Source organism: Hemiscyllium ocellatum, chromosome 2, assembly GCF_020745735.1.
Source record: "Hemiscyllium ocellatum isolate sHemOce1 chromosome 2, sHemOce1.pat.X.cur, whole genome shotgun sequence".
NCBI lineage: Eukaryota > Metazoa > Chordata > Chondrichthyes > Orectolobiformes > Hemiscylliidae > Hemiscyllium > Hemiscyllium ocellatum.
The window spans coordinates 117,727,724-117,749,546 of record NC_083402.1 but is presented as its reverse complement, the minus strand read 5'-3'; the positions used below and the strand labels follow the sequence as shown (position 1 = coordinate 117,749,546).

The 21,823-nt window shown below is 40.6% G+C and overlaps 2 protein-coding genes across 2 annotated transcripts; both read right to left on the bottom strand.

Moving 5' to 3' along the window:
* Positions 1–6,230: 6,230 nt before the first annotated feature.
* LOC132828623 (solute carrier family 46 member 2-like) lies at positions 6,231–16,354 on the bottom strand. Its single transcript, XM_060845676.1, has 4 exons — positions 15,031–16,354; positions 13,821–13,904; positions 12,060–12,216; positions 6,231–9,543 (listed from the first exon to the last, which is right to left on the bottom strand). Exons 1-4 carry the CDS (start codon positions 16,124–16,126, stop codon positions 9,510–9,512), a joined length of 1,371 nt encoding a protein of 456 aa, XP_060701659.1. The 5' UTR covers positions 16,127–16,354; the 3' UTR covers positions 6,231–9,509.
* Positions 16,355–20,328: 3,974 nt separating this feature from the next.
* LOC132828613 (solute carrier family 46 member 2-like) lies at positions 20,329–21,744 on the bottom strand. The gene has a single exon (XM_060845671.1). It carries the CDS (start codon positions 21,626–21,628, stop codon positions 20,498–20,500), a length of 1,131 nt encoding a protein of 376 aa, XP_060701654.1. The 5' UTR covers positions 21,629–21,744; the 3' UTR covers positions 20,329–20,497.
* Positions 21,745–21,823: the final 79 nt, after the last annotated feature.

Genomic DNA, 21,823 nt, shown 5'->3' with positions numbered 1-21,823 from the left:
AGGGACAGCACCTTTTCCTTTTCTAAAGGATATTCATGAACCAGATGAGCTTGTGCAAGAATACCCCCAGTTTTTTTAATATATAAATTTTCAGGTTCGCTTAATTTATCTTCCCCAGTTGCTGTTTGGGCTTTGAACAGGTAATTAGTCCCATAATATAATCCTTGTATTATCAATACCTCTAAGTATTTGTTTCCATGTTCCTTTCATTTTGAGAATTAAATATTAGCCAAATTGATACACTGAATAATTAAACTTCTGTTTGTGTATGACCTCTTTATAAACCACCTAATGATGAAGGGCTTTTGCCCAAAATACAGATTTTCCCCCTTTGCTGTTGCCTGATCTGTGCTTTTCCAGCACCACACTCTTGGCTCCAATCTCCCCCATTTACAGTTCTCACCTTTTTATAAACTACCCATAAATCAAGCAGCTGTCTGAAATTACATTTCTAGTTTGTTCACTTGAATTGAAAGGGACAGTTCCTTGTCAATGCAATGGACTCAAAAGGGAGGTCGAGTGGCAGGTTTTCTTACAGCATGTACTGCTGTGTATTGAGTCAGTAGAGACAGGTGAGGTCTTGAATGAGTACTTTTCTTCAGTATTTGCAAATGAGAAGGACCATGTTGAAGAGGAGAGTATGAAACGGATTGATAAGCTAGAGGAGAGACTTGTTAGGAAGGAAGATGTGTTGGGCATTTTGAAAAACTTGAGGATAGACAAGTCCCCCAGGCCTAACGGGATATATCCTAGGATTAGGTAGGAAGCAAGAGGAAATTGCAGAGCCATTGGCAATGATCTTTTTGTCTTCACTGTCAATGGGGATGATACCAGGGGACTGGAGAGTGGCGAATGTTGTGCCCCTATTCAAAAAAGGGTATAGGGATAACCCTGGAAATTACAGGCCAGTTAGTCTTACCTAGGTGGTAGGCAAAGTAATGGAAAGAGTACTGAGGGATAGGATTTGAGTATCTGGAAAGACCCTGCTTGAATCGGGACAGGCAGCACGGATTTGAGGGGGGTAGGTCTTGCCTGAAGTCTTATTGAATTCTTTGAGGTGGTGACCAAGCATGTGGATGAGGGCAGAGCAGTGGATGTAGTGTACATGGATTTTAGTAAGGCATTTGATCAGGTTCCCCATGGTAGGCTTATACGGAAAGTCAGGAGGCATGGGATAGTGGGAAATTTGGCCAGTTGGATAGAACTGGCTAACCAGTCGAAGTCAGTGGTGGTAGATGGTAAATATTCAACCTGGAGCCCAGTTACAAGTGGAGTTCGTAGGGATCAGTTCTGGGTTCTCTGCTGTTTGTAATTATTAATGACTTGGGAGAGGGAGTCGAAGGGTGGGTCAGTAAATTAGCAGACGGTATGAAGATTGTTGGAGTTGTGGATAGTGAGGAGGGCTGTTGTCAGCTGCAAAGGAACTTAGGGTTGAATTCCATCTGCCACTTCTCAGCCCAGCTCTGCATCATATCTGTCAAGTGTGAGGTTGTCCATTTTGGAAGGACAAATAAGAATGCGGAATACAGGGTTAACGGTAGGGTTCTTAGTAAGGTGGAGGAGCAGAGGGATCTTGCGGTCTATGTTCATAGATCTTTGAAAGTTGCCACTCAGGTGGATAGAGCTTGTAAGAAGGCCTATGGTGTATTAGCGTTCATTAGCAGAGGGATTGAATTGAGTTGTGAGGTGATGTTGCAGCTGTATAGGACCTTGGTAAGGCCACATTTGGAGTACTGTGTGCAGTTCTGGATGCCTCACTTCAGGAAAGATGTGGAAACTTTGGAGAGGGTGCAGAGGAGATTTACCAGGATGTTGCCTGGAATGGAGAATAGGTCGTACGAGGATAGGTTGAGAATGCTAAGCCTTTTCTCATTGGAATGGGGAAGGATGAAGGGTGACTTGATAGAGGTTTATAAGATGATCAGGGGAATAGATAGAGTAGACAGTCCAGACTTTTTCCCTGGGTACAACAGTGTTACAAGGGGACATAAATTTAAGGTGAAGGGTGGAAGGTATGGGGGAATGTCAGGGGTAGGTTCTTTACCCAAAGAGTGGTGGGGGCATGGAATGGAGTGGCAGAGTCAGAATCATTGGTGACCTTTAAGCGGCACTCAGATACATGGATAGGTGCTTAAGCTAGGACAAATGTTTGGCACAACATCGTGGGCCAAAGGGCCTGTTCTATGCTGTATTGTTCTATGTTCTATTAAGTTGCTATTGTAGTTTTTGTTTTCATATTAAAAGCTACTTCACTTTAATGATTAGACTTCATTGTGGAAGACTGTTCAGATGAAGGATTGCAGAGCTTTTAGAATAGTGCTGAGGGTGAAAGATATCCTTTTTTAAAAATAGGAGGAAAGTAAAGAAAGGGTTATTTCTTTAACATGCAGGGTGTGCACATTTTCTGTCAAAGATTAAGCAGCTTATTAGTCATTTGTAGCTTTCATTATGAAGCATTGCCATTACTTTGCATTTGTATCATGCTGAAAACTGGGCCAAGGTAGTTGAAGACTACCAGGGAAGGTGGAATTTTGAATGGTGTTTATAGTGGGTGATTGACAGACAGGGAAAGTGTAGAGGAAGTTGTGGAGAAGAGCTGAAGGTGTGGTTGGCTTTGGCAGCATTATTGAGGGGTATGGCACACAAAGCAACAGAAGTGAAATGATACTGGATAGAATTGGATGTCATATGCTAAGAGTTTGAAATTTTTTAAAAATCCATTCATGCGATGAGTGCCACTGGTCGACCTGCATTTTATTAACCATCCTGAACTGTTCCATTGAAAATGGTGGTGAGTCATATTCTGAATTGCTGCCATTCTTGCTGTGTAGGTTCACTGAATGCCATTAGGTACTGAGTTCCAAGATTTTAATCGTGATATTGGAGGAGAACAATAGTGATTGGTTCATCTGTTTTATTTCTTGGGCTTTATAGAAGTTTGGATTCTCATACAGATGAGGAGCAGCATTAGGCCCTTGAATGTGCTCTTATCAAAATAAAATAAGTATAATTTTATTAAATGACTCCATTTCTGCCAAGCTCTGGTCACCTTTCACCCACTTCAATAAACACCTATCTCGCTCTGTCTCTATAAAAATATTTGAAACCTCTACATCTATCACCACCACCTTTAAGGGAGAGTTTCAAACCTGGGGAAAAATTAATTTGTCTTCAAAATGTGACCCTGTATTTCTGGTTGTTTGTCTCTGAAGTTCCATATATAAAAACAGATCTTTTCCTTAACTGGATGTTACTTATAAGTGGTTTCATAGTTGTCATCAGAGTTTAACTGTTTATGAATGCAATTCAATCTTTGCCATTTATCATGTTAGAATTTGAACACTTGTTCACAGAGCTTTAGCTTGAGCCTCTATTGGTCCAGTGACACTACCATTAATTTCCAACAAAGGAATTTTATCTGCCATCATGACGTGCCCAATTAGGAAATGAGCTGTGAATTGCTGTCTCACAATCTTCATGTTCCTCAGTGACTGTTATATTGGGGTTGATTCTGAAGAGGGAGAAATAGAGTAGCGTAAGCTGTATTTCTACATGTAGGCGTGTCCTGAGCAGAGGAAGAAAATGGTGTGATGCACTCATGTCAAATGTAATGTGAGCGTGAAAGACTTTGCAGGGAGTGTGCTTGTTGTTAATCCTTTTGGAATTTATTTCGTCAATGAAATGATGAAACAAGGATCTTTTTGATGTTTAATTCTTTGTAAAATCAGTGCAAAATTAAATTTGAAGAAAAATCAACCATAATCCTCACACTTGTAAAATGAAAAACGCTCTTCCAGAGACTGGTAATGTTTCACATCATTTCAACATTCATTTAACATTTCGGTACAGCAGAAGTTGACACTACTGCTCAAAGTGAGGAGCCAGTCAGTATGTAATACAATTTTCCCATGCACGCAGCCATGCTGAGTATCCCTAAATAGTCCTTGCCTTTCCAAATACATGTAAATCTTGTCCCTCAGGATTCCCTCCAACAACTTGTCCACCAGTATCAAGCTCTCCAGTCTACAGTTCCCTGGCTTTTCCTCACCACCTTTCTTAAATAGTGGCACTATGTTAGCCAACCTTCTGGCATCTCACCTGTGACTTTTGATACAAATATCTCGGCAAGTGGCCCAGCAATTGCTTCCCAGAGTTTTAGGATACACCTGATTTGGTCCTGGGGAATTTATCCACTTTTGTGTTTCAAGACAGCCAGTGCTTCATCCTTTGTAATATGGCATTTTTCAAGATGTTACCATCTATTTCCCCACATTTGTCTTCCATGTACTTCTCCATGGTAAAGACTACAAAATGCTCTGTTTAATATATCCTGATCTCCTGCCACTCCACACCAGGTAGAAGACAGAGGGTCGTGGTGGAGGGTTGCTTTTCAAACTGGAGGCCTGTGACCTGTGGAGTGCCACAAGAATCGATGCTGGGTCCACTGCTTTTTGTATTTCGTATAATTGATTTTGGATGTGAGTATAGGTATAGTTAGTAAGCTTTCAGCTGACACCAAAATTTGGAGGTGTGGTGGACAGTGAAGAAGGTTACCTCTGATTACATTGGTCCATCTGATCAAGACCCCTATGGGCTGAGGGGTGGCAGATGGAGTTTAATTTAGGTAAATGAGGTGCTGCATTTTGGAAAAGCAAATCAGGGCAGGACTTCAACACTTTAAGGGAGTGTTGCTAAACAAGGAGACTTTGGAGTGCAGGTTCATTGTTCCTTGAAAGTAGAGTTGCAAATAGGATAGTGAAGAAGGCATTTGGTATGCTTTCCTTTATTGATCAGAGCATTGAGTATAGGAGTTGGGAGGTAATGTTGCAGCTTCCTATCGGAAGGATGTTGTGAAACTTGACGGGGTTTAGGAAAGACTTACAACCATGTTGCTAGGGTTGGTGGATTTGAGCAATAGGGAGCTGCTGAATAGGTTTGGGGTGTTTGTTCCCTGGAGTGTCAGAGGCTGAGGGTGACCTTGTAGAGGTTTATAAAATCAGGTATGGATAGCATAAACAGACCAGATCTTTTCTCTGGTTGTGTGTGTGTGTGTGTGGTGAGAGGGATCTGCAGTCCAAACTTTCTCCTGATTTTGTCTATAGTAATGAGTGCTGAGAGACTCCTTGTTATTCAGTACAGCATCCTGGCCAAAGTACTTTATCACATGTAGACTGATGTATACGTGCAGGATGGTCTTGGTACTGTGGGTAACAGAATGTAACCTGAGAACTGTCAGATGTCATTTAATTTATTATAGACCTGATCAAATCCCCTCAAAATATTAAGATAGCCTAGACTCTAACTTTTTTATTTTTAGAGGTAAGTGGAAGGTGTTCCAATCTAGATGCAATTTGGCCAAATTACTTGACTTTAAACAAAACACATCTTAGTTTTAAACAGCAGCTAAAATCTAGACAAAGAACTGGCTTAATAAAATAACAGGTTAACTACTATGAATTTAACTGTTTCAATATAGTAACATCCCAAAAACCTTGGCAAATGTAAATTCTGTAAAATGGATTTCATGTGCAATTCAAGCAGCAGGAAGAAAACACCAGCTTTTAGCTATAATAGAGAAAGGAATAAGAGCTTCCACATCCAGCTTCAAAAGCTTAGCAACTGTGGAGAGAGAACTCAACCCTGCTTGTGTGGAAGCTTAACCCAACCTATTCAGGCTGCTTCTCTTAGAATTAGAGTCCCTACATTGTGGAAATTGGCTAATTAGACCATTGTCTCCATGCTGACTTCCCATGTCAGGTTTATCATTTAAGTCTGCCTGCCAAACTAGATCAAGCAATTCTGATAGATACTCCAAATATTCCTTCCGTGCCTGAGTGAAAATCACCAGATAGTTAGTTGGGTAATCCTGAAATGACTCTCTTGGTTCATCTTTGCAATGTGGCAGGCATATTTTTCTTACCAGAAGGTGTAACTTAAAACTGGTGCAGTCTGGCATCACAAAAGCTGAAATTTCCTTTGCTCTTTTGGGTAAAGTTACCTGCCAGTATTCTGAGTAAGTCCAATTTGAAAATATAGTTTGCTTCTCACTTTTTTTTGTAGATATTTTTATTGAAATTTAACATTTTTGCAAATTTACAAAAATAAACAAAACTCTCAAATACAAACATTGATGTACAATTAAATCATATATACAATAGTCATAATTTAACAAAGAAGAGAAAGAAAGAAAACAAAAAAAAACGAAAAGAAAAAAAAACAACTTTCTACTAATCTAACCTATAACTAACCAGAGTGTATACCTAAGTCTCTTACATGCTTGGAATGTATAAACATCAAATATAATAAAACCCGTATTCGCGCAGGATTCCTCTCCCAAGGGGCCCCGGAGCAGCCCGGTCTGAAATCTTCACTAAATAAAAGCCCTTGTTAGGATAGCCGAAATATCTGCATTTATATAATTTCAAAAAGGGCTGTCATAAAATAATTCAGTCTTTCGGTGCACCATATTTGTGAGGAAGTCAAGGGGGATATATTCCATAATTAATCTGTGCCAATTTGAAAGTCCAGGGGGGCCCTCAGCCACCCAGTTTTCTCACCTTTTTTTTAATGGGTCTTGTAAACATGGAATAGGATATGAATCAGATTTTGTAATTGCATTAACTTTGTGATAGCTCACAATTGTTGGGTCCCATCTGGTTTTGATACCACTACCATGCATGTGGTCCATTCACTGCAATTTAATTATATTGTCTTTTGAGCATGTGTTTAACCTATTTTTGAACCAGTACTGACTTTAAAGGGTTAATCTATATGGATGTTGCTTAATTGGAACAGCATTCCTGTATCTACATTGTGCATAATTAGATTATGTCCTAGCTTCACCCACATCTCCCCAAGTGATTTGTAATAACTCTTTCAGGTCACTTGATTTCCTCTAGAAATAACTCAGTAATACGTCCCAATTTTTGACAACTTTCTCATTGTCCAATTTAGTTTGAGGAATGTCTAATTCAAAATATCTGATTTTGCTGCTTCACACTGTTGCAACCAGTAAAATATCTTCCTTTTTTACTTCACTATTGAATATCTTTTCAGCACATTCACATGATAAATTTCTTCCTAGCTAGCATTCTGATCATAAATTTCACCTCGCTTGATTTCCTTTCAATTGATCAGGCCCACTAACCCTTGCTCTTTAAAGGTTTACCTACCACTAGATGTAACTAACACTCCACTATCAAAATGATGAATTTATGATCTCTTGTTTGCTTTATTTCATTACATGCGCTACTTTCAAATGCTGTCTAACCAACTGGCCCACTCTATTTAATCTTTCCCTACAATTTGATACACAGTCCAAATGTGTGGTCTCTTACGCATCAATTTCTCCTTTAATTTCAGTGGTCTCACCTCATGCCCGGAAACTGAATGTACTTGATTATTAGGTGCATTCTTAATTGCAAAAAGTACAAATAGAAAACTAATCCTCTGGACAGTCTTGACAACAAGCCCGCAGTGTGACCTTTAAAGTTTAATGCCACCATTCTAATACTCGCTGCAATTCTGGATGAATATAGTGGATTTGAATTGTTTTATTGCTAAGGAATCCATAATTTGCTTAAATTGTTCAAAAATTTGATTCTTGATCCAATTTTGTATTTTTGTGGGTAACTTATCTTGTAAAATGTTTGAGTAACTCTTCTAAAATCCTTTTTAGATGTGATACTGAGATGGAATGGCCTTTTGAAATCTAGTAGATCTATCCATTATGGTCAAGTATTGATTCCCAATTTTTCTTTTTAGGGAGGAGTCCTTTGCAATCAATTAAGACTCTTTGTCAAATACGGAAATTAAGCATGCTGGATTTGTCACTGCCTGAGGTTTTCCAATTACTTGATACACGTGACATGCCTGCCAAAGTTTTTTTTTAATGCATCCTTATGCAGGATAGGCCAATAAAAATGTTTTTTGTACACTGGCTTGAGTTTCGTTATTGTCAAATAACCACCTGGTAACTCATGCGCTACCTGCAACAGCAACACTTCCTTTCTATAACATATCAATAATGCAACTTGATGAACTTCTTTCTGTCTTTCATCTGTCTGAATATATAATGGTCTCCAATTTCTCATCAAGACTCTCATTAAGATTATATTCTCAGATACACTCATTCTTCATCTGTGTTTTTTGACACAATTGCTTCAGTTTTTCATCTTTCTGTGTAGTTCACAAAATTTCTCTGAACTAAAAATACCCACTTTGACTTCCACCTGTTCTTGTTTCTTTTCCCTCAACTATTTAATCAGACATGGTCTCTGAAAGATAATTGAAGTTCAATTATCTTTTTTTTTCAATCATAATGCAGATGACTAACTTTTGCAATTGCATTTTAGCCATTTTCCAATTATTTTGATGGCATTTCTGGTAATCATAAATGTTGAACTACTGTTGCAATTACCTCCTTTTTTGCATGGATAAAGGCAACCCAAACTCCAGCTTGTCTCTAAATTTCAAAAGGTTTGTCTTGCTCACTTTCTGTAAAACTCTCAATGTTTTTCTTCCACTCCCAGCAAACTGAGAAAAAGAGCCATTATTACATAAGGCATACTCTGCTTTAAATAACGTACATTACCTAAATTTAAAAAAAAATACCAACACTCTCCACTCACCATCTTTGGAGTCCAATTATCCTAAACTCAACCTGGATTTAGAGATTTTGATCCCAGCTTTTGGACCAGAACAAACCCCCTTCAAAATGTATTAAGGTACCCTAGACCTAACCTTCTTAATTTTAAAAGTAAAGTATTGCCTTCCAGATGCAATTCAAGTGGTTAAACTAAACAAACTGCACTTTATATTATATACTACAGTGTGAAAATAGAACAAAAGAATTGGCTTAACCATAATTCTATTAAAACAATATGTACACTAACTACTGCTATGTATCACTCTTCCACTATAGCAATATTTCAACCTCATCCTTGACACTGGCAAATTCAGTAAAATAGATTGTTTCATGTATAATTCTAGCAGCAGGAAGAGAAACCTTTGTTGGCTGTATCAAAGAAAGGAATCAGAGCTTTCCAATCCAGCAAATAGAGGATGTAGAATTAAAATCCTACTTCTATGGCAGTTTGACCCATCATTCCAGCTGCTTCTATTGTTTCAATTTAAAAATAAATCTGAATGCCTCAAGCAGTTTACTGGCTTTGAGTAGACTGTTCGGTGCTTCTGGCGTGACCTTTCTTCATGGAGGTATATTTTGTTTTTTTTTAAGTCATAGTATCATTACAGATTACACTCCGTTAGCGTTGGGAAGTGATAAATTATTTCAGGTATTTGACACAGGGCTAGTGAACAGTGAAGTAGCATCTTGAAGGGAGCACTTGAACTAAACTTTTTATACTCCCTGATCTCATCCTGTGCAATACACGGCAAAATTTATTTTTGGCTTGGGATTCTGTACCTGTCACTGTATTATAACCAAAACAATTGAGCTATGTATACGCTCCTTTCTTCACAAGCCATGTCTGGGTTTCATCCCCGTATTATGGAAAACTGGACAGTCTGCGTTCCACAAAGCTGCAAATAAAGTAGCACAGATTACACATTGATAGATCATAATAGGAGCAAGCAAATACTAATTTAAAAATCTATAATAGGCTGAATTTTGAAAATGTGTTGCAAATATAAATCTGAGGTGATGGGAAAAAGCTGCTTGAACCTGTTCCATGTTACTGATTACACCTCCCCTCTCTTTACCCTTTAGATCCTTGATGAGAATTAGGTAACATTATAAATTTCACTTGAGATTCTCCAACATTCACAGCCTTGGAGGGATAGTTTGAGATTTCTTGAAAAAAAATCCATGTAACTGGCTATTTCAATAGTGGGTAGGGTGTTTCAGGCAGCTAAAATCTGTATATTGCCTGGCTTCACCAGCCTCATACCTTGTCTGGTGCTGCTCTAACATGCCCTTCTGCACTTTAGCCTCTGAAATTAATGTAGCTTCACCAGTCCCACATTAGATTATATTACCTACTGTATGGAAAACAAGCCTTTTGGCCCAACACGTTCACACCGACAGTCGTCCAAGGCTCGAATTGAACCTGGGACCCTGGCACTGTGAGGCAGCAGCGCTAACCAGAATCTATTAAAACGTGGTGGTGGAGGGTTATTTTCAGACTAGAGACCTATGACCAGTGGAGGGCCACAAGGATCGGTGTTAGGTCCACTACTTTTCTTCTTTTATACTCACGTCAAAATGATTCATAAAAGAGGTGTAGTTAGTAAGTTTGCAGATGACACCAAAATTGGAGGTGTAGTGGACAGCGAAGAAGGTTGTCTCCGATTACAATGGGATCTTGATCAAATGGGCCGATGGGCTGAGAAAATAGCAGATGGAGTTTAATTTGGATAAATCTGAGGTGTTGCATTTTGCGAAAGCAAACCATAGCAGGACTTATACACTTAATGGTAAGGTCCTCTGGAGTGTTGCTGAACAAAGAGACCGTGGAGTGGAGGTTCATAGCTCCTTGAAAGTGGAGTCACAGGTAGTTAGGATAATGAAGAAGGCATGGAAAAGCGCAGCAGTTCAGGCAACATCCGAGGAGCAGGAAAATCGACGTGTCTGAAACGTCAATTTTCCTGCTCCTCAGATGCTGCCTGAACTGCTGTGCTTTTCCAGCACCACTCTACTCCAGAATCTGGTTTCCAGCATCTACAGTCATTGTTTTTACCTCATGAAAAAGGCATTTGGTATGCTTTCCTTTATTGGTCAGAGTATTGAGTACAGGAGTTGGAAGGTCATGTTGTGGCCGTACAGGACATTGGTTAGGTCACTGTTGGAATATTGCATGCAATTCGGGTCTCCTTCCTATCGGAAAGATGTGGTAAAACTTGAAAGGGTTCAGAAAAGATTTACAATGATGTTGCCAGGGTTATATGGAGAGGTTGAATAGGCTACGGCTGTTTTTCACTGGAGCGTTGGAGTCTGGGGGTGTGACCTTTATAGAGGTTTATAAAATCATGAGTGGCATGGATAGGATAAATAAACAAAGTCTTTTCTCTGGGTGGTGGAGTCCAGAACTAGAGGGCATAGGTTTAGGATGAGAGGGGAAAAGATTTGAAAGAGACCTAAGGGGCAATGTTTTCATGGAGAGGGTGGTACGGGAATGGAATAAGCTGCCAGAGGAAGTGGTGGAGGCTAGTACAATTGCAACATTTAAACGGCTTCTGGATGGGTATATGAATCGGAAGAGTTTGGTGGGATATGAGCCGGGTGCTGGCAGGTGGGACTAGATTAATTTAGGATATCTGGTCAGCATAGATGAGTTGGACCGAAGGGTCTGTGTCCGTACTGTACATCTCTATGACTCTGGGTACAACAAATTGTTCATGGGGCTGTTTTAAAGTGTGAATCTGTGTTGTATTATCATAGTCTCACCAGACCATAGGGGCTGCCCCCACATTTGAGAGAATCAACTGTTGACAATTTAATCTGAGGGTCACCAGACGTCAGGCAAGGAAAGAGCTTGAGAAGGAGTCCTTCATGGAAACCTCAAACCCATAATGGGAATTGAACCTGCACTGTTGGCATCACACTGTTCTGTAAACCAACAATCTAGCCAACTGAGCTAAATGAATTCCCAGTGTAAATCTGTTCCTGAAAGACAGTGATGAAGTGAGCCATTTGGCCCATTGTCACTGTATCGGTTTTCTGGGTCTTTTCTGATTAGTTTCCTTTCTCTCTGACCTTTCTGCAAAACTCTCAAATTTATTTCCTTTCCCACTGTTTTACTAATTGTCATTTGAATGTTACTTTTGAGCTTACTCCCACCAACCCTTCAGGTGTTGCTTTTTAATTTTAAAAATTAGAAAGGAGGAAGATCAAATTTTCATAATCATGCAGCTTCCTCAGACATGTATTTAGGATAATCTTCTCCTTACCAAAAAAAACCTGTCCTCAATTTGCTTTCCTCATTCATTTTACAAAACCCAGTGGTTTGGAAAAGTCGTCATCACAAAACGTCATTCCCAACTTTAATACAACTGCAGCAGTAGATGATCAAATATATTAATAATTCTATTTTACTCACATCATGGGAATAATTGCCAGGCAACTGATGACAGAAGACAGACTGAAACAGATGGAAGGGTACCAGTCTTTTGTTGACTTGTAAACATTAAGGAATATGATTGAAGCAATGACTCCAGACATGGTGAGCAAAATCTCAAGTATGGCAAACAGTTTTCCTTAAAGTAAGAGTGAAGGACATAAGAAATCAGTCACACGCTCCCACAAACCTTGTTCTGTCATTCAATAAGATCTTGATATATATCTCTTATTATAGAATCCCCTACAGTGCGGCAGCAGGCCATTCAGTCTATTAAATGCACACTGACCCTCCAAAGAGTATCTCACCCAGACGCACCCCATCCCTGTAACCCCATATTTCCCATAGCTAAACCACCACACTACAGGGCAGCCGATCCACCTAACCTAGACATCTTTGGATTGTGGGGGGAAGCCACATAAACACAGGGAGAATATGTAAACTCCATACATTCACCTGAGGGTGGAATTAAATCTCAGTCCCTGGCACCAGGAGGCAGCAGTGCTAACCACTGACCTACCATGCTGTCATGTTCTCTCACAGTTCTTGCTCTTCCCTTAATTTCCTTCATATCCAAAAGCCATCATTCTGTCTTGTAAATACATTCTATAAACTGAGTATCTACAGTTGTCCAAGATAAAGAATTTCAAATACTTATTTAGTCTTGGACAAAAAAAAAGTTCTCCTCATCTCAATCGCAAATATTAACCTCTTATCTGAGAGTTACCCTTAGTTCTGACTTCTGCAGGTAGGAGAAATCCAGACACCAACACACCAATCCCTCAGATTGTTTCATTAACACCACCTCATATGCTCCTAAAGATGCAGACGATTGAAATAAGCTTCACAGAATATCTCTCTCATTTACTTTATATCTAGAAGTGTTATTTCACACAACCGATCAATATTTCCATCACCAAATCACAGTGACTTGTTTATTTTTAACTATTAACCACTAGCAGTAATCACCCATGAGCCAATCAGAAGTTTACATGCAAAGCCTATTATGGATGATGCAAAAAATCTGAGGCAATGAGGGGAAAGTGGGAAGGGACTAAATCAAAACAGAGTGGATATCTCTCTCAATCTAGGAAACAATTCAGTCATCGTCTGCTGAATCCCCATCTCCAAAGCAAGTGTAAGCCTCATATGTTTGATTTCTGGATTCAAATGTTATACTTTGCCCACCATTTCTACTTTCAATGTTAGCTATGCCTCTATGGGAAGATGATATTACAAAGATTGTACAGAGTTAATGCAAATCTTCAAAGGTTAACTGGGGAAAATATTAACCTGGTCAGAAATGGATGGGGTCAGGTCGTACACTGTACTTAATTTTACTTTCTTTTCTCTGACCCAATCTCATCAGGTATTGGACAGACGGACGCTGGGCAACATTTAGTCTAACCCATTTTTAATCCATGTGGAGTCACAATTTTGGATGCTTCCTGGCCTAATAAGTCGCTAGAATGGTGGGCAAGAAATGGGTGAACATGTATGGTGGCAAATATATTTTGAGAAGGAAGATGTACAGATGGCTAGGGCCCCTGAGCTGGGAAAAGAGCACCTTCCCAAATTCAGTTCCAGAATACTGCATGTGTTCTGTACAATGAAGAAAAGCAGCACCACATCAAGAAATTAAGTTGTTAATAAATTTTACTTTTCATTCCTAATAATACCAGTAAAATAACCATGGCATAAGTGGCCATTTTGGCAAATATTAGCAGCATCTGTAATACTAACCGTATGAATTGTCTTCTTTCTGCTTAGAAATCAGAGATCGTATTGTAGGCAGAGGAATAAGGGCAAACATCATCACAGCTCGAGCTGCAAGATAAAATATAGCAGGTTCAGGAGGATCTGGTGAATCTCTTAAGCAAGTGCTATTATGATTGTGGGTGTTCATTTCAGACAAGGCTTCTGGTGTTGACACTCCTTATCACCAATTAAATGATTTTGCCTCTAATTCAATTAACTCAACTTGATATCTTGTTTTCAAACTGTTACGTGACTCTTTTCACCTCTATGACAGTATAAAGATGATGCATGATATCAAAGTCAAGTATTGATATCGCACCTCAAACAGTGATTTCTTTTTATTTTTTCATGGATGAGGACATTGCTGACATGGATAGCATTTGTTGTCCATCTCTAATTGCCCCTGAACGCAATAACTTGCTAGGCCATTTCAGAGTTAACGCATTGCTGTGGGTGTGGAGTCACATCTAGGCCAGACAAGGTAAGGATGTCAGATTTCCTTCTCAAAAGAGCATAATTGAACCAGATGGTGATTTTTATAACAATTGACAATGGTTACATGGTCAGTGTTAGGTAAGCTGTTAATTCCAGATATAACTGAGTGGTGGGGTTAGAACCTAGGTCACCAAAATGTTTGCCCAAACCTCTGGGCCAATAACATTACTACTATGCCGTCACATCCCTAATGGAGGGCATAGTAGACATGAAAGATAAAGTGTGGTACAATAAATTTAGAAAGCAAGAATATGACAAAAAGAATACATTAAGCAGCAAGGTTTTAAATGGAGTAGAGGAATTTTCTTCACAGCAAGTTGGCAATGCAAAGAGACAAGGTGAATAAAACAGAATCTTTAGTTTGGGATTGAGAGGTAGAAGATGTTTTTGTATCAAAAGCCATATTTGAGACTATGGAACTAAATACTGTCTGGATACTAACTGTTTTAAGTAAAAAAAAGTTGTGAAACTGTAGGAAGAGAACAGGATATTGTGATTAGACTACAAAAGATTAAAGAAAAACACTGGGCTTTCTTACCGAATGTTAATTTTGGAACTGATACATTTATCTCTCCATAACCACAAATTTACAAACATCCCTCCCTACTGCACCATATATTACACATTGCATGACAATGTTTGGACCCAAAAGTAGTTTAGTCCAGAAAAACCCAGGTACCCAGCCAATGAAATAACTCACCAATAAAATAAAGGAAGGTCCACTTTGTGAAGGCCATGATCAGCATCCCGATGGAAAATGACAGCATTCCTATCACAATCAAAGAAGTATCCTTCAAATATTTGGAAAGAATGCAAACTCCGAGGAAGCTGGTGAGGAAGATAGCATACCCCATGGCATTGCCATAACCAACCCAGATAGCATTCCAATTCAGAGGGTCCTTCAGTACAAATATCGATAGCACATCCACTCCCCCGGTCACACCCAAACCATACAAAACTCCAGCTGTGAACAGCAGTGCGAGTGTGATTTTATTCATGGACATGTTACCTCCAAGAATACCCTGAATCCTTGTATTGTTCTGATCAGGCAATAACATTGATCTTTCATCTTGACATCGATTCCAAGCTGCATTTCGTGGAATCCGAACATTATTTTCCTGCTCTTCTTGATCCAACGGGCTGCCTTGGCTACCAGCTCCCGTTTGCGTGGGCTTTAGCCCGAAAATGCTGTAAATTAAGCTTAGAGCATAAAAAAGGCAACTGCAGGCCATCAGACCAGCACCTTGGGCATGCGAGATATTCAAATGGGTAAAGAGATGGCCGGATGCAATACTTCCAATCATTCCTGCCAATCCATAGGTCAGCTCAACTCTACTAAGTCTGATAGATCTCTTCTCTCGTGAGGAAGTGTCTGAGGCTAAGGCCATGACCCCAGGCCAGAAAGCAGTAAACCCCCCGCTCAGACCATTCAGCAGAGCAGTAGCAAACATCACCTGCAAGGGGAGGTCAAAGAGGATCACTAAGAGCAACAGAGACCTGGACACCAGGTATCCCACCAGGGGCACCCAAATGGTGATCTTCCTGGACTTTTGATCTCCCAATTTGGCCAGGAAGAAAGTGAACAACAGAGGGCTCAGCCTTAACAGGAGGCTATAGATCATGTAGAACTGAGAGATTGCGCCTTGCTGCTGGGCTCGGCTTTCTGTCGTTGTGGAGTTGGGACTGGAACGTTCCTGGACCAGCATCAACAGAGCAGTGTCGTAGAAGGCACTGGCGATCTGGTGCAGACCTACAAGGATCTCGACGAGGGAGAATAGTTTCTGACAAATCCCCATTCTCTTCGATTGTAACTTCCCGCCTATTTCCTTGGAAAACCAAGCGGACAAGGCTGACTCTGGACGGCCCCTTGCTCACAGAACAATACGGAAAACTTGCCTTGTGTCCAACTTCAACACGGAAGGGTGGCACTTCCCTATTCCTGACTCAATCACACAAAAAAATTGGTAGTTTCTTTTTGCCGGGTCACCCGAACTCTTTTCGAATCTGTAAGTTGTCCAAGCAAAAGAACCACTGAGGCGGTGCCAGAGAAATCTGCATTTGTCCAGGCTGTCCAACCACATCCAGAAATGTTTATACCAAGATATTATTTCACTTGGTCGCTGCACTTTATTTTGTGAAAAAAAATCGACAACGATTTAGCAGTGTGTGAACACACCCTCAGTACTTGACCGCAAATTTCCCCAGTGAAACTCACCCTCCCATGATGACGCTCAGATGTCTTCAGCTGTTAAAAACGCTGCTTTTTTAAATGTTTTACTGTTTGTTTCCCCTCTATTTCCATGACACGAGCATTCCTTCGGTGCCTAACCGGATGGCCTAAGTCATGGCAGTGTCAAACTGTCGAGCAACAGTGATAAAGGTACACAGCTCCCCACTTGACTGCACCGATGGCTATTTCCAGAATTGCTTCTTTGATAGGGATCAGGACAGCTCAGTCTATTTTTCACAGCCTGCTCAGCACTTGAGCACGTTCAAGTGGAACCACTTGAACCCCCTTCCAGTTTTGATAATCTGAAACTTGCGGTAATCTCAACTCCTTCAAAGAACATCAAATTGAAATTTTCCTGGCAGCGAGTCCGTTCTTATATTTTTACATGTTTTACATGTTTCCACCACCGATGATATCCTACTGTTCAGTGTCTGGATATTATTGATGTATTTTATTTGTTCAATCATGGGGTCTAGCCTCTGTTGACCAGGCCAGCATTTGTGGCCCATTGCTAATTGTCCTTGACAAGGAGGTGGTGAGACACTTTCTTGAACCACAGCAGTCCACATGGTGCAGGTACTGACTGGGAAGGGATTGACACAATTATAATAGAAGTCCACTTGTTGGAGAGACTAGGACTTGAGGGCACAGCCTCATCGTGAAGGGATGTCCATCAGAAATGAGATGATGAGGAATTTTTTCAACCAAGGGTAGTTCCTGTGGAACGTATTGCTGCAAAATGATGTGGAGGCCAAGTTTTTGAGTGTATCCAAATAGTGACTTCTTTCCATATCTGGTGTCATGAGTTTTGGTCGGGAAATAGACCTGGTTGTATTTCTATGCTGCCCTTATCCTTCTAGCTGGTAGAAATTTCACATTTGGAAGATGCTGTCGAAGGACTCTTAGTGAATTGCTATAGTGCAACAGTACACCCTGATGCCACTAGTGGTGCAGAAACTGAAATTAGAAGGTGGTGAATATGGTAGCAGTCAAGTGCACTGCTTTGTGCTGGACAGTGTTAAGCTTTTTGAGTGTTGTTGGAAAAGCACACATCTAAACAAGTAGAGAGTATTCCATCACACTCCTACATATTGCTTTGTAAATGATAGACACTTTGGGGAAACAGTGGGGTGAGTCATTTGCAGTAGAATTAACAGCCTAGTAACCACACTATTTATATGGCTGGTTCATGAGACAAAAAGAGCATAAGATTATAGGAGCAGAATTTGAATCATCAAGTCTGCTCCACCATCAAATTGAAGCTGATAGGTTTCTCAATCCCATTCTCCCGCTTTCATCCTGTAACCCTTGATTCCCTTATTAATCAAGAACTTCTGACTTAAATACACTCAATGACTTAGTCACCTCAGCCTTTTGCAGCAATAAGTTCCACAAGTTAATAATGTTCTGTTTGAAGAAATTCCTCCTCGTTTCATTTCTAATGGAAAACCCTTCACTCTGAGGCTGTGCCCGCGAGTCCTACTCTCTCCTACTAGTGGAAATATCTTCTCCATGCCCACTCTATCCAGACCTCTCAGCATTTGTAAGTTTTAATGATATTCCCCCCCCCCCCCCCCCCCCCCATCCTTCTAAACTCAATCGTGTACAGATCAAGGTCCTCAACTCCTTGTCATAAAACAAGCCCTTTATCCTTGGGATCATTATTGTAAACCTCCTCTGGACCATCCAACACCAGTATATTCTTGCTTAGGTATGGTGCCTAAAACTGACCAGTTCAGTTTCTGGTCAATGGCAACCCCTGTGATATTGATAGTGGGATGCTTAATGATGGTAATGCCATTGACTGTCTAAGAAGAGGAATGCTGATTGCAATTCTGGTCTCCCTGCTATACGAAGAATGTTGTGAAACTTGAAAGAGTTCAGAAAAGGTTTGCAAGGATGGTGCCAGGGTTGGAAGGTTTGGGTTGCAGGGAGAGGCTCAATAGGCTGGGGTTATTTTTCCTGGAATGTTGAAGGCTGACGGGTGACCTTACAGGGGTTTATAAAATAATGAGGGACATGGATAGGATAAATAGACAAGGTCTTTTCCCCAGAGTGGGACAATCCTAAACTAGAGGATACAGGCTTAGGGTGAGGGGTGAAAGATTTAAACGGGACCTAAGAGCAACAGTTTCATGCAGAGGATGGTGAGTGTATAGAATGAGCTGCCAGAGGAAGTGGTACAATTACAACATTTAAAAAGCATCTGAATTGATATATGAATAGGAGGCATTTAGAGGAATATAGGCCAAATGCTAGCAAATGAGACTAGATTAGTTTAGAATATCTGGTCGGCATGGATAAATTGGACTGAAGTGTCTGTTTCCATGCTGTACATCTCTATGACTCTATCAGAGGTGGTTAGATTCTTTTTTGTTGAAGATGGTAATTGCTTGCCAGTTGCAGATCACAGTATTACTACTGTAGTTCCCTAACAATCTAGGCCTGAATATACTCCAGCTTTTGCTTCATAGGTATATGGACTGCTTTCATAACTGAGAGGTTGTGAGGTACCAAATATTGTGCACCAAGAAGCAATGATAAAAGGGTAGTCGGGGAATTAAATTTATATATGAATGGTATTTTAAGAGCCAATAGAGCATTTTGCCAAGTGTGTGGTGCTACTGGACATTATTAGATCCTGGTCAGGGATATACAAGGGAGGGTGGAGGACAGCAGTTGGGTTCTTTGCTACATTTTAGCAACCGTGGACTGAGGCATCGTGCCTTTAGAGGAAGATTTGGGTAGCACAGCCAAGAGTCATTTACACTGAGGAAGGGATGTTCAGGATCCACAGGTCAGAGTGCCCATGGCGCTCTCGGATGCTTGATACTTGATTGCATTGAGAGAGGCTGTGAGTGGGTGTTGTTTGTGGAAGCATCTGACAGAGTGGCCCTTCAAAATGGCAGTGCCTCCTGCCAGATATTGTTTTCAAAGTATATGAATGTTTCCATATGTATAGTAGTTCATTGACAAGACAGTATCAGATATTGATCAGTATTTCTATAGTGCCTTTACCACATATTGTTTTCCAAACTCTATTTGAATGTTTCCATGTGCATACAGTTCGTTTACAAGACAGAATCGGACATTGCTCAGAATTTATATCGTGCCTTTGCCAAATATGGGCATGTAATTAGCATATAAACACAGTGTCTATCAAAGGTAACACAACATATTTTTGAAGCAAGAATAGCAGCTGGAATAAACATTGATACAACATTTTTAATAGGTTATAGAAGGCTGTGTTTTGCAAACATGCAGGTCATGTAAAGTTGGCAATGCACGCATATCAGCTAATTAAACAGGCAAGTAAAATCCTGACATTTGTAATTAGAATTAAAATACAAGGCCAGAGAAAGGAAGCAGAAATTGGACTGGACCTGAATATACCCCAGTTAGAAGACGATAAGAGACAATTACACATGGATTTAAAATAATGTTGCCAGTTCTGGATAGAGAGGCAAAGTAAATGGAGATTTTTCTCAGTAGCATTGAGAATGTTAAGAATGACATAATATAGATTGTCAACATTCTGAAGAGTTCTGGTAGGGAGTTCCAGGGTTGCTTTTGCTGGCTGTTTAAATGGCAATAATATGGTTTAAATATTGGAACGTTCTAAAAGAATAGTTTTTTTTAACTAGCAATTATGTGGAGGTTGAATAGTTTAGAATTTTGTGCCAAAAGCTATTTTGAAGTTGCATCCATTAACTACTGTAAGTGGAAACTACTTGTTTGTAGAACAGAAATATGAGGTGAAAAGCTAGCAGGAGATTGCAATGAGATTAGTGAGTCGCTCAAGTGTGGTGGGTTCTAACACTATGCTTCTTTCGGAGCTGACAGATTATTTTTTGTATGGGTTAACCTTAAAATTATGAACGCGTTTCACTGCATACACATCGCATGAAAACGTTAAACCAGTTTAGTCCAGAAAAGCTCAGGTACTCAGCCAATGAAATAACTCACCAATAAAATAAAGGAAGGTCCACTTTGTGAAGGCCATGATCAGCATCCCGATGGAAAATGACACCATTCCCATCACAATCAAAGAAGTATCCCTCAAATATTTGGAAAGCGTGCAGACGCCGAAGAAGCTGGTGAGGAAGATAAAATACCCCACTGCATTGCCGTAACCGACCCAGATAGCATTCCAATTCAGAGGGTCCTTCAGTACAAATATGGGCAGCACATCTACTGCCCCACTTAACCCCAAACCGTACAAAACTCCAGTTATGAACAGCAGTGCGAGTGTGATTTTATCCACGGACATATTACCGCCAAGAATACCCTGAATCCTCGCGTTATTCTGTTTAGGCAACAGCATTGATGTTTCATCTTGACATCGATTCCAAGCTGTCTCCTCTGGATCACGAAGTTGATCACCATTTTCACACTCTCCTTGATATAGAAGGCTGCCATAGCCACCATTTCCAGTCTGAGTGGGTTTTAACCCAAAGATGCTGTAAACTAAGCTTAGAGTATAAAACAGACAGCTGAAGGCCATCAGACCAGCACCTTGGTCGTGTGAGATTTTGAAATAAACGAAGAGGTGGCCAGAAGCGATACTGCCAATCATTGCTGCCACTCCATAGGCCAGCTCAATTCTACTAAGGCTCACCGATCGCTTCACCCGTGAGGAGGTGTCAGAGGCTATTGCCATGATCCCAGCCCGGAAAGCAGCTGAATCCCCGCTCAGACCATTCAGGAGAGCAGTAGCAAACATCACCTGCAAGGGGAGGTCAAAGAGGATCACAAAGAGCAACAGAGACCTGGACACCAGGTAGCCCACCAGGGGCACCCAAATGGTAATCTTCCTGCCTTTCTCGTCTCCTTGACAAGCCAGGAAGTAGGTGATGGGGAGAGAGGAAACTTTCAGCAGGGGGATGTAGATCATGTAGAACTGAGAGATTGCGCCTTGCTGCTGGGCTCGGCTTCCAGTTGCTGTGGAGTTGGAACCGGAACGTTCCTGGACCAGCATCAACAGAGCAGTGTCGTAGAAGGCACCGGCGATCTGGTGCAAACCTACAAGGATCTCGACAAAGGAGAGCAACTTTCGACACCCCCCCATTCTCTTTGTTTGTACATGAATGCTTCCTCAAGCAGAAAATCAACCCTGTGCGGACACCGGGAATGTCTCCTTTCACTAGCCAGAAGAACTCTGTATACGGACAGAACAGTCTGAAGAGATTTGCCTTGTATCTAATCTGTACACGGAAGAGGGGCACTTCCTCATTTCTAACTGGCACACCTTGTTGGTTGGCTG